Source organism: Lacerta agilis, chromosome 7 (assembly GCF_009819535.1).
Source record: "Lacerta agilis isolate rLacAgi1 chromosome 7, rLacAgi1.pri, whole genome shotgun sequence".
Lineage (NCBI taxonomy): Eukaryota > Metazoa > Chordata > Lepidosauria > Squamata > Lacertidae > Lacerta > Lacerta agilis.
In genome coordinates, this window is record NC_046318.1 from 7,769,557 (window position 1) to 7,783,362 (window position 13,806).

Sequence of the window (13,806 nt, forward strand, 5' to 3'; positions counted from 1 at the left end):
AGCTCACTTGCAAAGGTTCATCTTAATCTACAAAAACATGAGTCATTTCACTATTTAAAAAGCAATGCTCAAAGTGATGCACAGTCAATAAGACCAAAACACAGGACCACCACAAAAACAGCTGCAGCCAGAAGCTGAAAATCCAGGTGTTCAGTATACAGTGGTACCCCGGTTTACGAACTTAAATCTGTTCCGGAAGTCCGTTCTTACACCAAAGCATTCTTAAACCAAGGCGTGCTTTCCCATAGCAGCGAGGGACTCAATTTACAAATGGAGCACACTCAGCAGGAAGCGGAACATGTTCTGCTTCCAAGGCAAAGTTCACAAACCAAAACGCCTACTTCCAGGTTTGCAGCGTTCTACTTCCAAGTTCTTCCTGCCCACCTAGCAGTTCGAAAGCACGTCAAAGTGCAAGTAGATAAATAGGTACCGCTCTGGCGGGAAGGTAAACGCCATTTCCGTGCGCTGCTCTGGTTTGCCAGAAGCGGCTTAGTCATGCTGGCCACATGACCCGGAAGCTGTACGCCGGCTCCCTCGGCCAGTAACGCGAGATGAGCGCTGCAACCCCAGAGTCCTCCACAACTGGACCTAATGGTCAGGGGTCCCTTTACCTTTACTTCCATGTTGTTCATAAACTAAGCTGTTCTTAAACCAAGGTACCACTGTATTCTGAAACCAAATAGTTTTTACCTAGCAATGGAACTAGCAGAGGGAAGAAGCTCCGCAAGGATGACATCCTAACTGAGACAGCGATCATTTTACACTTTTAACAGTTCTTACTTAAGGAAGTCGGGGAAGGAGAAAAAGCAACAATTCCCTATGACAGAGCCGCTGCTCTCATGAATCACAACTGGAGCTGCCACACTTATTGTCTTAATTTATATCCCACTGTTTGACAATACGTTCCATTAAACTGGATACAATGGTAACGATTCTTTTAGGTCCGGGCCTAATATTCCCTGAAGGTAGGTAATTGGTTGTTGTTGGGTTTTTTGGATAGTTGAAAGTGGTATAACAGAGAAATCACTGCGCAGGCATATTACACATTTACTGATTTTATCCTGCTATCGGGAGGGTGGGGATAGTATTTTTTTTTGCTTTTTGATGCAAAGACTGTTCAACTGAGAATGAGAGTGAGCCAGGTGTACTACCCATGGATAGCAATGCCTCTTTCTGGCCACCTGGCTCCATCCACAAGTACTGTACTGTACTTGCTGTACTGTATTAAGTCAACATTCAATCAAGATTGATGACATTACTAGGGCACACGATTTTAACCCATATTATGACTTACTGGAGTAGCGGCAGGTGAAAACTGTATGGGAGACAGCAGAGGAGGAAGAGGCCTAACCCACTTCAAAATATCTTGCAGATTTTCACCAAGCTCGTCCTGCTCTTTGCTAAAAACATCCACGTTGCCCGCTCCCGAATCTGTCTCTGAAATGACTTCTAGAGATCTGTCTTCATAAAAAGTGCCGCCACCATTGTAAGGGCCCGTGGTTTCCATGGCCTCGCTTTCTACTGGGCTACCATGCCCAGCAAGTCTGTCGTCCAGCTTTGTCTGCAACGGTGCCAAAGAAACGTGCGTCGTACAGGTTTCAGGTGAAGGCCAACCAGAAGGCCTCTCTTCTCGAGGTTTCGTGAATTGTTGAGGATTCCGCGGCGTTTCTATGGGGCAGAAGATCATCTACAGTGTAAGCAAGGTTTCCACATTTCCTCCACTTTCTGAAGGTTTAAGGAAAGGGTAGGAACCTGCAGCTCATGGACAACGTCCTGCCTGAGGATTTTCCCTCCATTTTGGGGGGGGGGGAGGAAGACCTTCACATTTTTTAAAAAAAGTTTTAAAACCAATTTTAAAACAAATGGTTTTTTTATCTATCTTACTGAGTGCCCTACAGATACACCAATGTGCTGTTGAAAGCTTTTTTTTGCAACTCTACAGGCCCTCCAGAAAAGTATCCCCTTAATTATTATTTTTTAATTTAAAAAATCCAGATGTTAGTTTTACTGACCACTCTCGGGGGGGGGGGGCTTGCTGTGATTCTGGGGTGCCATACAGTTTTTGTAACCTTCCCATGACACTCACAAATTTTTTCCTTAAAAAGTGTAAAACATTCCTAGTGAAGTCTTGGAAGAAGGTATAGGAGGAAGGAGGACATGCCAAGTAAGATTCCCAGCAGCCTAGAGGCAACCGCAAATGCCTTGCAGGTATATATGCATATACAGTGGATGCTCAGGTTGCGCATGTGCGGGTTGCGATTCAGCACTCCTGCACATGCGCCGAAACCCGGAAGTAACCCGTTCCAGTACTTCTGGGTTCGGCGTGGTGCGCAACCCGAAAACGCGCAACCTGAAGCAGCTGTAACCCGAGATATGACTTATTTTGTTCTTGCATTTAAATTATGCAAATATTAAAAGCATAGTGCAAAGTCATTCTAAAAGTTAATTATTGGCATCCGTCTGTCATGAGATTCAATGGCAGAGTGCCGTTTTAAAAGTACTCACTTGTTTTTCCACGTGCTCTTGAATGACCATGAAAATCTGTTGCTGCAGGTGAGAAAAGAGGCAAATTTTCTTTACTCTTCTTCAAAATTGCAACATACTTCCCCCCCCCCTAAGGAAAGCGACTGCTTCCAATTATCTCTAGAACTACAGTACTTGGGTCTCACCTAAGATGTAGTCATTTTTGTTGATTTGACTTTTTCCTGTGGAGCTGTCAATACACATCCAGAGCTCCTGCAACAGCAGCTTAATTTTTTCTGTAAAATAACCAAAGAGGCATCCAAACTGTTATGTACTTACAGAGAAACATGGATTAATAGAATATATATCTATATCTGTATCTGCACAAAATAAAAAAAAATCCTTCCAGTAGCACCTTAGAGACCAACTAAGTTTGTTATTGGTATGAGCTTTCGTGTGCATGCACGCTTCTTCAGATCTGCACACACATTTCTTCACTAATACAGGGAATTTGAAGCATATCCCAAACTGCTGAGGTTATGTCTGTTCCAGTGATGGCAAACCTCTAGCCCACTAGGCCTCCTCTATTGACTTGCCAAGGCTTCTCAGGAAAGTTGAAGGAAGCTTGCTATGTCAGGATCTGATACCTAAAGACACCTAGAGGTGACAACTCCCAACAGAGCAGCTCTCTCTTTGCTGCTGGTTAGCTATTTCCATGGAGAGTTGAGCAGGGCCCACCACTCTGGTTCAATGTTCAGGAAACATCTGAGCAGTGATAAAGGGTTAGGTGCTCTGGTGGTTTCTCAGTTATTCCTTTCTGGGTTCCCCTTTCTCTGTGCAGAGAGTGGGAACACTTTTTCCCTGGCTCTTCCGCAGCATACATGCATCCTCCAGAAGGGAAGGAACCTGGCCCTTGAGCTTAGGGAGGTTCTGCTTGCGTTCTACACCAAATAGGATGAGCCACACTGGGTGAGATAGTAAACCTCACTATCTCTCAGCCCCACCTACCTCACATGGCTGTTGTGGGGGATAAAATGGATAGGTAAAAGGTAAAGGAGCCCTGAATGGTTAAGTCCAGTCAAAGGTGACTATGGGGTTGCGGCACCCATCTCACTTTCAGGCCGAGGGAGCCGGCGTTTGTCCACAGACAGCTTTCCGAGTCATATGGCCAGCATGACTATACCGCTTCTGGCACACAGGGGACCGTGACGAGTGCCAGAGTGCATGGAAATGCCATTTACCTTCCTGCCACAGCGGTACCTATTTATCTACTTGCACTGTCATGCTTTCGAACTGCTAGGTTGGCAGGAGCTAGGACAGAGCAATGGGAGCTTACCCCATCATGCAGATTTGAACCGCCAACCTTCCGATCAGCAAGCCCAAGAGACTCAGTGGTTTACCTTTTACCTTTACATAAAATGGATAAAGGGATGCGGTGGCGCTGTGGTCTAAACCACAGAGCCTTACCGATCAGAAGGTTGGTGGTTCAAATCCCCGGGACGGGGTGAGCTCCCATCGTTTGGTCTCTGTTCCTGCCAACCTAGCAGTTCGAAAGCACGTCAAAGTGCAAGTAGATAAATAGGTACCGCTCTGGCAGGAAGGTAAATGGCGTTTCCGTGCGCTGCTGGCCACATGACCCAGAAGCTGTACGCCGGCTCCCTCGGCCAATAAAGCGAGATGAGCGCTGCAACCCCAGAGTCGTCCACGACTGGACCTAATGGTCAGGGGTTCCTTTACCTTTACCTTTAAAATGGATACAGGAAGCCATGTATGCTGCTTTAAGCTCCCCGGAGGAAAAATGGGGGGAATGCATGGTTCAAGACACCTCAGTTTGTGCATTTGAGAGTTAAAAGCCAGAACCTGAAGGGCAGCCCTGTAGCAAAGAGGATGCAAAAGCATGTATGAAATGGAATGCAACACTTTCTTGCAAACTGCCCTTGGAAAATGATTGAAGGGCTATATAAAAATACTTAGCACATAGGAGTCAGCCCAATTTCCCAACAAATCAATGGATATTCAAGCAAAAGTTCTGACTGTTAAAATCACAAGCTAACCAACATGTTCTTTCCCCCTTCTTGGCAACTCCCTTGAGCCTGGCCTCCTTAGAGGACTCAGCCTGTTGACATGATAAGCAATAGCAAGAAATCCACCTGCATCTATTTAAATTGCATCATTTCCTTCTTGCCTCTGCTTGCCTCTTTTGCTAAGTAAGCTGCGAAATTAAAAAAAAATGGAATGAAATTAAGGAGCTCTGATTATATCCCTTTGTTGGTATTCTCAGCACTTTGCGGCATCATCACCATTTTATTTGCATGTCACCTTTCCATGAAAAGATTCATGCTCAAAGCGGCTTGCAAATAATAATAATAATAATAATAATAATAATAATAATAATAATAATAAAGCAATGCATCTCAAAATCAGCCGCCGCAAGAACAATTCCATTAACAATTTCATAGCAACATAATAGCAAATACAACAACAAACAAAAACACACACACACCAATATTTCAGCACTATAAATATAAGATTACATCTCCTGGCAACTGCGAAAATAACAAGGGAGACTGACAGCTTTGCCTAGAAACACCTCTGCCATGATGTGGCGATGGCTTCCTGGTTGGTACTTGCACGTAAAAGGAGAGGGGTGGATTCTGGTCTGGTCACCTGGAGCAGGAAAGGGTGACCTTGGGCTAGTCACACTTCTTTGAAGTCTCTCAGCCCCACTCACCTCACAGAGTGTTTGTTGTGGGGGAGGAAGGGAAAGGAGAATGTTAGCCGCTTTGAGACTCCTTCAGGTAGTAAAAAGCAGGATATCAAATCCAAACTCTTCTTCTTCTTCTTCTTCCAGGCGACCAGGTAGGGAAGCTTTTTTGAAAGCAAATATGCCCTTCTCCCCACCCCTTAACAAGTCATGAATGCACCCAACTGAACATGGGTGGGCAGACTAGTCAAACGTTTGCCTGTTGATCTGAAAATGGCAACTGCACTTCAGACATGGCCTTCTAAACAAAAAAAGTTCTAGTGTCCTATACAGCTTGCAGTGGCAAGGGAAGGGTAGAAGAGATAGCCCAAATTCCCACTCAGCGGATGCCCAGCAATTACAAAGACACAAAAGTTTTCAGCCCCAAGTCACTAGCTTTGCCAGGAAGACCAGGGTTAAATTCTAAAACACCTCTCTACAATCCACCCCAAATGCATCCCAACTTTTCTTCTAAAACTCCCCCGTGAGCGCAACAGAACCCAACAGCTTGCTCCCCACCCATGCAGATCAATTCCTTACAGCTCTCAGTTGTTTGCCATCTAATCCTCTAGGCTTCCACTTGCTCCACAAAACTGGGGGAATAATTGCAAATGTTACATTCTGCTTGGCCGTCCAATGCTCTCCACGCACATTGAAACGTGCTGCTAATTTCAAGGGAGCAGTGGTGACAGGCCACGGCCGAGACACCCGGCATTAGCCAGCAATGATCTCAGTGGTTCAATAATCTGCAGGGGGTTAGATGCTGGAGGCCACACTGGAAAGCAAGGCCTTGGACCTCGTTTTAGGCAATGATAAATAATTTGTCTCCATCCAACTGCAGTTCTAAGAAGCATAGAATACTTACAGCAGAGTAACAAGTTCAAGCCGACATAAAACCTATCGCAGGGGTAGGCAACCTAAGGCCTGGGGGCTGGATGCGTGTTTTTACATGAGTAGAATGTGTCCTTTTATTTAAAATGCATCTCTGGGTTATTTGTGGGGCCTGCCTGGTGTTTTTACATGGGTAGAATGTGTGTTTTTATTTAAAATGCATCTCTGGGTTATTTGTGGGGCCTGCCTGGTGTTTTTACATGGGTAGAATGTGTGTTTTTATTTAAAATGCATCTCTGGGTTATTTGTGGGGCCTGCCTGGTGTTTTTACATGGGTAGAATGTGTCCTTTTATTTAAAATGCATCTCTGGGTTATTTGTGGGGCCTGCCTGGTGTTTTTACATGGGTAGAATGTGTGTTTTTATTTAAAATGCATCTCTGGGTTATTTGTGGGGCATGGGCATAGGAATTTGTTCATTTCCCCCCCTCCAAAATACAGTCCGGCCCACCACATGGTCTGAGGGACGGTCCACGGCTGATAAAGGTTGCTGACCCCAGACCTATCGTCATGCAGCTTGTTACATGTGGATGACCACAAAGCAGAACCTTAGGGCTTGGTGGGTGAGTAGGTAGGCCATGCTCTCAAGCCCTTTTCTCAGACAGATCTTGGGGCCTTGCACATGTCCCATGCACTGGGCAATCACTCTCCTGTTCAGCTCCTTTAGGGCACCTGCAAGAATCCAGGTAGGGCTGAAGGGTGAGGCCTTTTGGTATGAGGATGTGATGATTGTACAGATAACCAAATCAAAGAACAGCAGATATGAGCAATTGCAATCTTCTTTTATTTAGAGAGAAAATATTTATACATACCAACCTTTGTCTAGGTCTGCTACAGGACTCGCTCTCTCGCTTTGGGTCTCGGCATTCTTCAGCACTGAGAGGAAATAAGACAGACACAGATATCAGATCGACAATTAAAACTGTAACCCTGCCACTGAAAACCCATTAAGGTAAAATAAAGTGAAGCATCACCTTTCTTTTGCTTTGCATTCGGGAAGCCATCAGTCTTCCCCTGTCAACATCAAGGGGGAAAAAACCATACCACATTAACATCCTTAACTTGTAGTACTGACCATGGAAAGAGATTCGACTCTGGTTACTGCTTAAATTGCCTCATGACTTCTCAAATGTATTACACAGTGGCACCTCGGGTTACAAACACCTTGGGTTACAAACGCTTCAGGTTACAAACTCCGCTAACCCGGAAGTAGTACCTTGGGTTAAGAACTTTGCCCCAAGATGAGAACAGAAATTGCGTGCCGGCGGCGCGGCGGGAGGCCCCATTAGCAAAAGCGCGCCTCAGGTTAAGAACGGTTTCGGGTTAAGAACGCACCTCCAGAACGAGAGTAGAGAGCCAGTGTGGTGTAGTGGTTAAGAGTGGTGGACTCGTAATCTGGGGAACCGGGTTCGCGTCCCCGCTCCTCCACATGCAGCTGCTGGGTGACCTTGGGCTAGTCACACTTCTTTGAAGTCTCTCAGCCCCACTCACCTCACAGAGTGTTTGTTGTGGGGGAGGAAGGGAAAGGAGAATGTGAGCCGCTTTGAGACTCCTTCGGGTAGTGAAAAGCGGGATATCAAATCCAAACTCTTCTTCTTCTTCCAAACGAATTAAGTTCGTAACCCGAGGTACTACTGTACAGGGATTGGGAGCCTCCAGATTTTGCTAGACTACAACTCCCATCATCCCTTACAGCTGGTCATGCTGGCTGGGGCTGACAGGGGTTGGAGTCCACCATCATCTGAAGGGTCACAGGCTCCCTGGTTTCATAGGCTTGGTGGAAAATCGGAACTGTCCCTTGTTACTCTTGCCATCTCCTATCCCTCCCCTTCTGTGCTTATTGTTACCTCTGCACTCCCCTCTGTCCAAATTTAGACTGTGAGGTCCAAGGCGGAGGGAGGAGGAGAGAGCTGTCTTTTATTTTATCCCCCTCCCCCAATTATCATGGCACATTGGTACCGTGTAACAATAACTTTTTTACTTTGGACCGTAAAGCAACAAGAATTCTGCCCAGCAGCCTAAACAATTTCTGTGATCGGTCCTCCCCACACAGCCCAGTCTTACACCAGTTTACCCATTACAATGATGGGAAATAAGTCGCCAACAGATAAGCACAGGGGGGAAAGAAGGAATACCAAGTCCACCAGACTCAACATTTATGACACAAACTCTGCATCTTGGGGGGGGGGGGGATCATTAGAAGGAGATATGCTGGGCGATCCAAGACTTACTCTGTAATTTATAACAATGCATGCAAAGAAACACTAATTTGCGCTTACTGCAAAAATGCAAAAAAGCAAAAAAAAAAAAAAAAAAACCAAACAAACCCAAACTCTTGCTTAAGAAAGTTACCTGTGCTTTCTTCAATTCCTTCTCAAGAACTTTCTTCTCTGCTTTCAGCTGCTTGAATTCCTGGATGTGCTTTGCTGCAGCCTCTTCATTTAAAGGAAAAAAGCAATCAAAACGCATTAAAACCATTCGGCTAGACTTAATGGCACAAAAGTCAGCAAACGAGGGCAAAATGCACTTGCATGGTGATACCTTCCCTTTCAGATTTGTCAAAACTCTAACAGTTTATTCAGGGGTTGCAGCATTCAGCTCTGCACTACCATGTATTTCATTAGGATTTCATCACACTGGATGAATGCCGCTTGGCTCTGTCAGAGACGTATATTATCATACCAACTGCACACAACAGCTCCACGGCTTTTTCTCCAAATGCGTAAATGCCCATATGCCTTATAATTCTGCTTAATGAGCCCTAGGGAACTAGAATTTTATTCATACTGACAACAAAACCTTTCCATGTAATAAAATATATGTGCACCCTTCCATTTCAACAGGTCAAATTCTTAAAAACTGTGCTTTGTCAAGGTTTGCTGTGAGACCATAAATGCATACAAATATCCTTAAATGGCAATAATCAAATCTGAGTTCTTTGCATAATGTTATACTCGGATAAAAATTTATTCAGCAATCCAACTAGGTTTGTTGTAAGTGAATCAACCTCCGCAAGTTATTCAGCTACCATGGGTTTGGCAGAGGTACCACACTGACATTTAATTTATAGAAGAAGAAGAAGAAGAAGAGTTTGGATTTGATATCCCGCTTTTCACTACCCGAAGGAGTCTCAAAGCGGCTAACATTCTCCTTTCCCTTCCTCCCCCACAACAAACACTCTGTGAGGTGAGTGGGGCTGAGAGACTTCAGAGAAGTGTGACTAGCCCAAGGTCACCCAGCAGCTGCATGTGGAGGAGTGGAGACGCGAACCCGGTTCCCCAGATAACGAGTCTACCGCTCTTAACCACTACACCACACTGGCTCTCCAGTTTATAAACACTCAAGAGACAAATTTCTTAACAGTTATTTTACTTTCCTTTGGACATTAAGCAAGTAGAGTAATACGTGACATGAAAATCAGAACAAAAACAAACAAGAAATAATTTTAAGGAGCTTTCATTCTTAATTTCAGGATCTTGTCACAGCTACTAACAACTGCCCAGAGCCAGGACAGGAGAGCACAATTGTCTTCCTGCTGTCATTTCTCATATATTTTCTTGAGAAAATATAGTATAAACCTTTTATGATTTAATTAATGAAATTATTTTACAGCCTTTTAACAACAGACCACTCTAAATTACAACAATTCATGACTTAAGGCAATCTTGGAATTTTTATACTTTGATTGACAGTTTCATTAAAACAGGAACTCAGCTACACAGCTGGAAATAAAATGTTTTAAGTGTGTTTTAAGTGCAATATAAAATGTGACACTATATGGTGAGCCTTATGGAAAATTCAATGTATTTTTTAAAACTCTTTTTAAAAAAGCATTTTCAGAATGGTTTTTATATGTGTGTAGATTCCACTCAGATGTATAATTAACCTTTTTCAAGCCAATTCATTCTCGCACTAACCCTAGCTCAATTTTATCTAAGGAATTGTTCTCTCTTTTATTCCCATGAAATAGAAGCAAAACATCTGACACTGCGATCCTGATAGTAGTTGAAATGGGGCAAAAGGTAAAGGCAACAGTGAAGAAAGCAAAAGGTGAATCAAACTCAGGTTTTTAAGGTAAACTGACTGGGACAAAATTGTTGGTGTACCTCTCAACCCTACTTAAAATACACACAAACTATGCAATACTCTCTTTTCTTACAACAATGTATTACTTTAAACCTAAAGGTTTTCTGTATCTGAAATGTGAATTTATTTGCAGTGAATTACCTTCAAGTTTCTTCACTTTAGTTTCCAGTTTCTTCTTCCTGACCATGTTTGGGGAAAAAACAACACAAAAATGAGGATAGTATTCTACTGATACAGATTTATGGCTTTTTGTTCAATCTGATATACAGAACATAAAAGCTTCCTTGATAACACAGGTTTATGATGATCTGTGCAGGCTTACATTTCCGGTTGAGTTTTGCATTAGAAACTGGAACCGCGCCCAGTTCTTTGTGATGCTGGGACCCCACAATCGTCACCACTGCTACACGGTCTGTCCTTAAAATATATCATACATCAAGGGAGAGGAGTAGGTAGAAAAGTCATGGCGAAGGAGAGACAGCATGCTGCCTAGCTGGACAATGTGTTTTTGTTACAGGCCACTCTGAACATATCTACTTCATTCACTGCAGCAAAGAACGCACCACCTCCCAGAATGGGAAGTGGTCGGAAGTGCACTAATTCAGAGTGTGTCCCAGAGTTCTTTGCACCATTGAATAGGGAAGTCAGCTAGGTCAGATGTAGCACATGCCTCCCCTTGCACACTGTTTTTGGCCAGGCTAGTACACCTGCCGTGCAAATCTTGGAATGCACCCTACATCAGGGCACTGTGGGGCATATTCATGTTGTGCATTTCATGCAAGGATCAAAATCAACCTAGCCTTTTTTGCCCGGAAGATTAGCAGAAGTTAAGCGAGTGTCCCCTCAGCCAGCAACCATTTCCAAGTACAGTGGTGCCTCGCAAGACGAAATTAATTCGTTCCGCAAGACCTTTCGTCTTGCGGAAATTTCGTCTTGCGAGGCACCGTTTCCCATAGGAACGCATTGAAATTTAATTAATGCGTTCCTATGGGGGGGGGGAAGTCCGGGGCCCCCTTCCGACCAGCACCGGAGCCTCGCCACCCGCGTTTTTAAAGCTGCAGGGAGCGAACAGCAGCACTGCTGTTTGCTCCCTGCAGCTTTAAAATGCGGCGCGGCGCGGCTCCGGTGGGGAGAGGTGGCGTCGGATCACGCACGGCCATCCAAAATGGCGGCGCGATCCCACTCCGCCCCCCCCCCCGCGCACCGGAGCCTCGCCATGCCGTGTTTTAAAGCTGCAGGGAGCGAACAGCAGCATTGCTGTTTGCTCCCTGCAGCTTTAAAACGTGGCGCAGCGAGGCTCCGGTGCTTACAGTGGTACCTCGCCAGACGAATTCGTCTTGCGAAAAAGAGCCATAGACGAATTCGTCTCGCGAGTCAACTAAAAACTCGTAAAACCCTTTCGTTTTGCGAGTTTTTCGTTGTGCGAGGCATTCGTCTTGCGGGGTACCACTGTAATCAACAGGCCTTAATTTGCCGCACCCTGTGAAGTCCCACTTTATGGAATGTGGGTTCTGATAATCCCAGCCCCAAATAGCGAGAAGGGTAGGTAGGGAATGAATTCAGAACGGGTTTCCTTAATTAGGAAAAAGACAGGTGTGTGTTAATGTATGCTACCACGGCGGCAAGGCTCCTAATTGCAAGGAATTGGAAGGGTATAACGGTGCCAAATGTGGAAGACTGGCGAGTTAAACTATTATCATACCAAAATGTGGCAAGAAAGATAGGAGAAGTCAGGGGTATAACAAAACAGAAAATAGAGAAAGATTGGAAAGCATTTAAAGATTATATAGGGAATTCAGTGGAAGGGCCAACCTTCTGATAAACGTATGAGTGGGCCCAAGATAAACCAACAAGGAGGAATAACAAACTCAGGTATACAGAGAAACATAGTTATAGAAACCGCAGTAGAAGACCAGGCTGGAAGTCAACACCAGGTGATGGGGTGTGTGAAAGAATGTATTATGTTTATTTCTTTCATGCTTATATTTAATCTATGTATGTTAATCTATGTTGTGTTTTATTTTTTCTTCTTTTCTCTTTATGATATTTTCTTTGATAAATGATAAAACGTGTAATATTTTTAAAAATCTAATAAAGTGTTTTTTGTTTTTTTTTAAAAAAAGAAAAGAATTCAGAACAGGTTTTTTGCCTCTCCTTTTTGGACCGCTAGGCTCCCCCTCCCCGAAACACCACCTAATATGGTTTTGTGTTTCAGTACTGGCTACGTGGCCCTGACAATTGATGAGATGTACAAGAAGTAGCATATGATTAATTCCTACACCAAGAGGGTTCTTAATTCCCACTCTTTCCCCACAAACATTACTATAATCTGAATACAGAAGAATTTTTCGTCTAACTGCAAAGGTGAAAAATAGTATAAATTCACTATTTGGTTAATTTATATGACTCACATCGTGTCACTTTTGTTCATTTCCTCTTTCACCCGAACATATTCCAGATGAGTTTCCTGGTATATCTTGAGTGAACTCTAGTTAAAGAAACAGATAGGGATTAAAATACAGACATGCAAATAAACAAATATTTTCTTATAGCTAGTGCATTGATTCCTAGTATCATAAAACAGCATTGCAAAAGTCAGAAGACATATACTAAATAAGGTTGCAGGAGAAGGGGTGTCCACAGTTGTGGAACCACCACTACAAAGACTGGCCCTGATGCCTACTAGGGTTGGGCGACATTAGCTTTTCAATGTTGCGATGTTGAAAAGTGGCACCGAGGGAAGAACGAGCTCCATTGGCCATGGGTCTGATACAGCTCCTTCTTCCTTGCGCCGGATGCTGGTGGGGCTTCTTCTGCTACCAGCACCCGGCGCACTGGGCCTGATGCAGCTCATTCCTCCGCATGCTGGGCGCTGGTGACGGAGGGAGTCCCTCTGGTGGCAGTGCTGGCATGCCAAGGGAAGAACAAGCTCCATCTGCTCCAGTGCCTCGTTCCTCCCTCGGTTTGAGGGCCAGAATATTTCAGAATAAAAAGTCGTTCTCGTGGGCCAAATGGGGAGGGCCTGAAGGGGTTAATCAGTTAGTCCTGTGGGTCTGAAGCTCCCCTTCCCTGCACTAAGGGATTACAGAACAAACCTCCAGCTACCTTCTTAAGGTCACTCTTGGGCTGCTAGGTTCAAGCCCTCGCTCAGGGACAGGCAATCCAGATGTCTCAAAGCAGGCCTCCCCACTTTCTTTCTTTCCAAATGTTTTCTAATTACCTTCTTCTCCTCCAGCTCTGCTTTCACAGATCCCAGCTCCTCCTGACACTTTTCTAGAGGCAATATTTTCTGCAGCATTTGCTCCACTTGGTGACGAAGCGTGTCATTTTCTCTGAAACGGGACAATGAATATAACGGAAGTGGAAACGAAACAAGAGACTTGCACGCAATATCTTACTGTCCCCGTGGACACCAAGTCACAGTAGTGCCTGCTGCCCTCCCACATGCTAACACTTGAAAGTAATGTCTGAAGAGGGCTTCTGTTGATCAGTATGTTTTGCATATTTACACCATGGCCCAAGCCACATAGCAAACACAAACCAAAATGTCCTTATAATATCACATTGCACTCTCAAACATATTTGCTTAAAAACTGTTGTCAACACCTCACTCTTTTGTCTCAGG

General features: G+C 44.4%; 1 protein-coding gene across 1 annotated transcript in view; it reads right to left on the minus strand.

Moving 5' to 3' along the window:
* The window catches only part of ICE1 (interactor of little elongation complex ELL subunit 1), a 38,019-nt gene that overhangs the window by 17,615 nt on the left and 6,598 nt on the right, over positions 1 to 13,806 (minus strand). Inside the window, exons 5-13 of the mRNA XM_033154311.1 lie at positions 13,402 to 13,513; positions 12,593 to 12,669; positions 10,323 to 10,360; positions 8,448 to 8,530; positions 7,070 to 7,109; positions 6,912 to 6,971; positions 2,670 to 2,759; positions 2,506 to 2,547; positions 1,295 to 1,668 (exon numbers count right to left, since the gene is read on the minus strand). Of these exons, the coding sequence (XP_033010202.1) occupies positions 1,295 to 1,668; positions 2,506 to 2,547; positions 2,670 to 2,759; positions 6,912 to 6,971; positions 7,070 to 7,109; positions 8,448 to 8,530; positions 10,323 to 10,360; positions 12,593 to 12,669; positions 13,402 to 13,513 (916 nt within the window). The remainder of the gene's footprint in view (positions 1 to 1,294; positions 1,669 to 2,505; positions 2,548 to 2,669; positions 2,760 to 6,911; positions 6,972 to 7,069; positions 7,110 to 8,447; positions 8,531 to 10,322; positions 10,361 to 12,592; positions 12,670 to 13,401; positions 13,514 to 13,806) is intronic.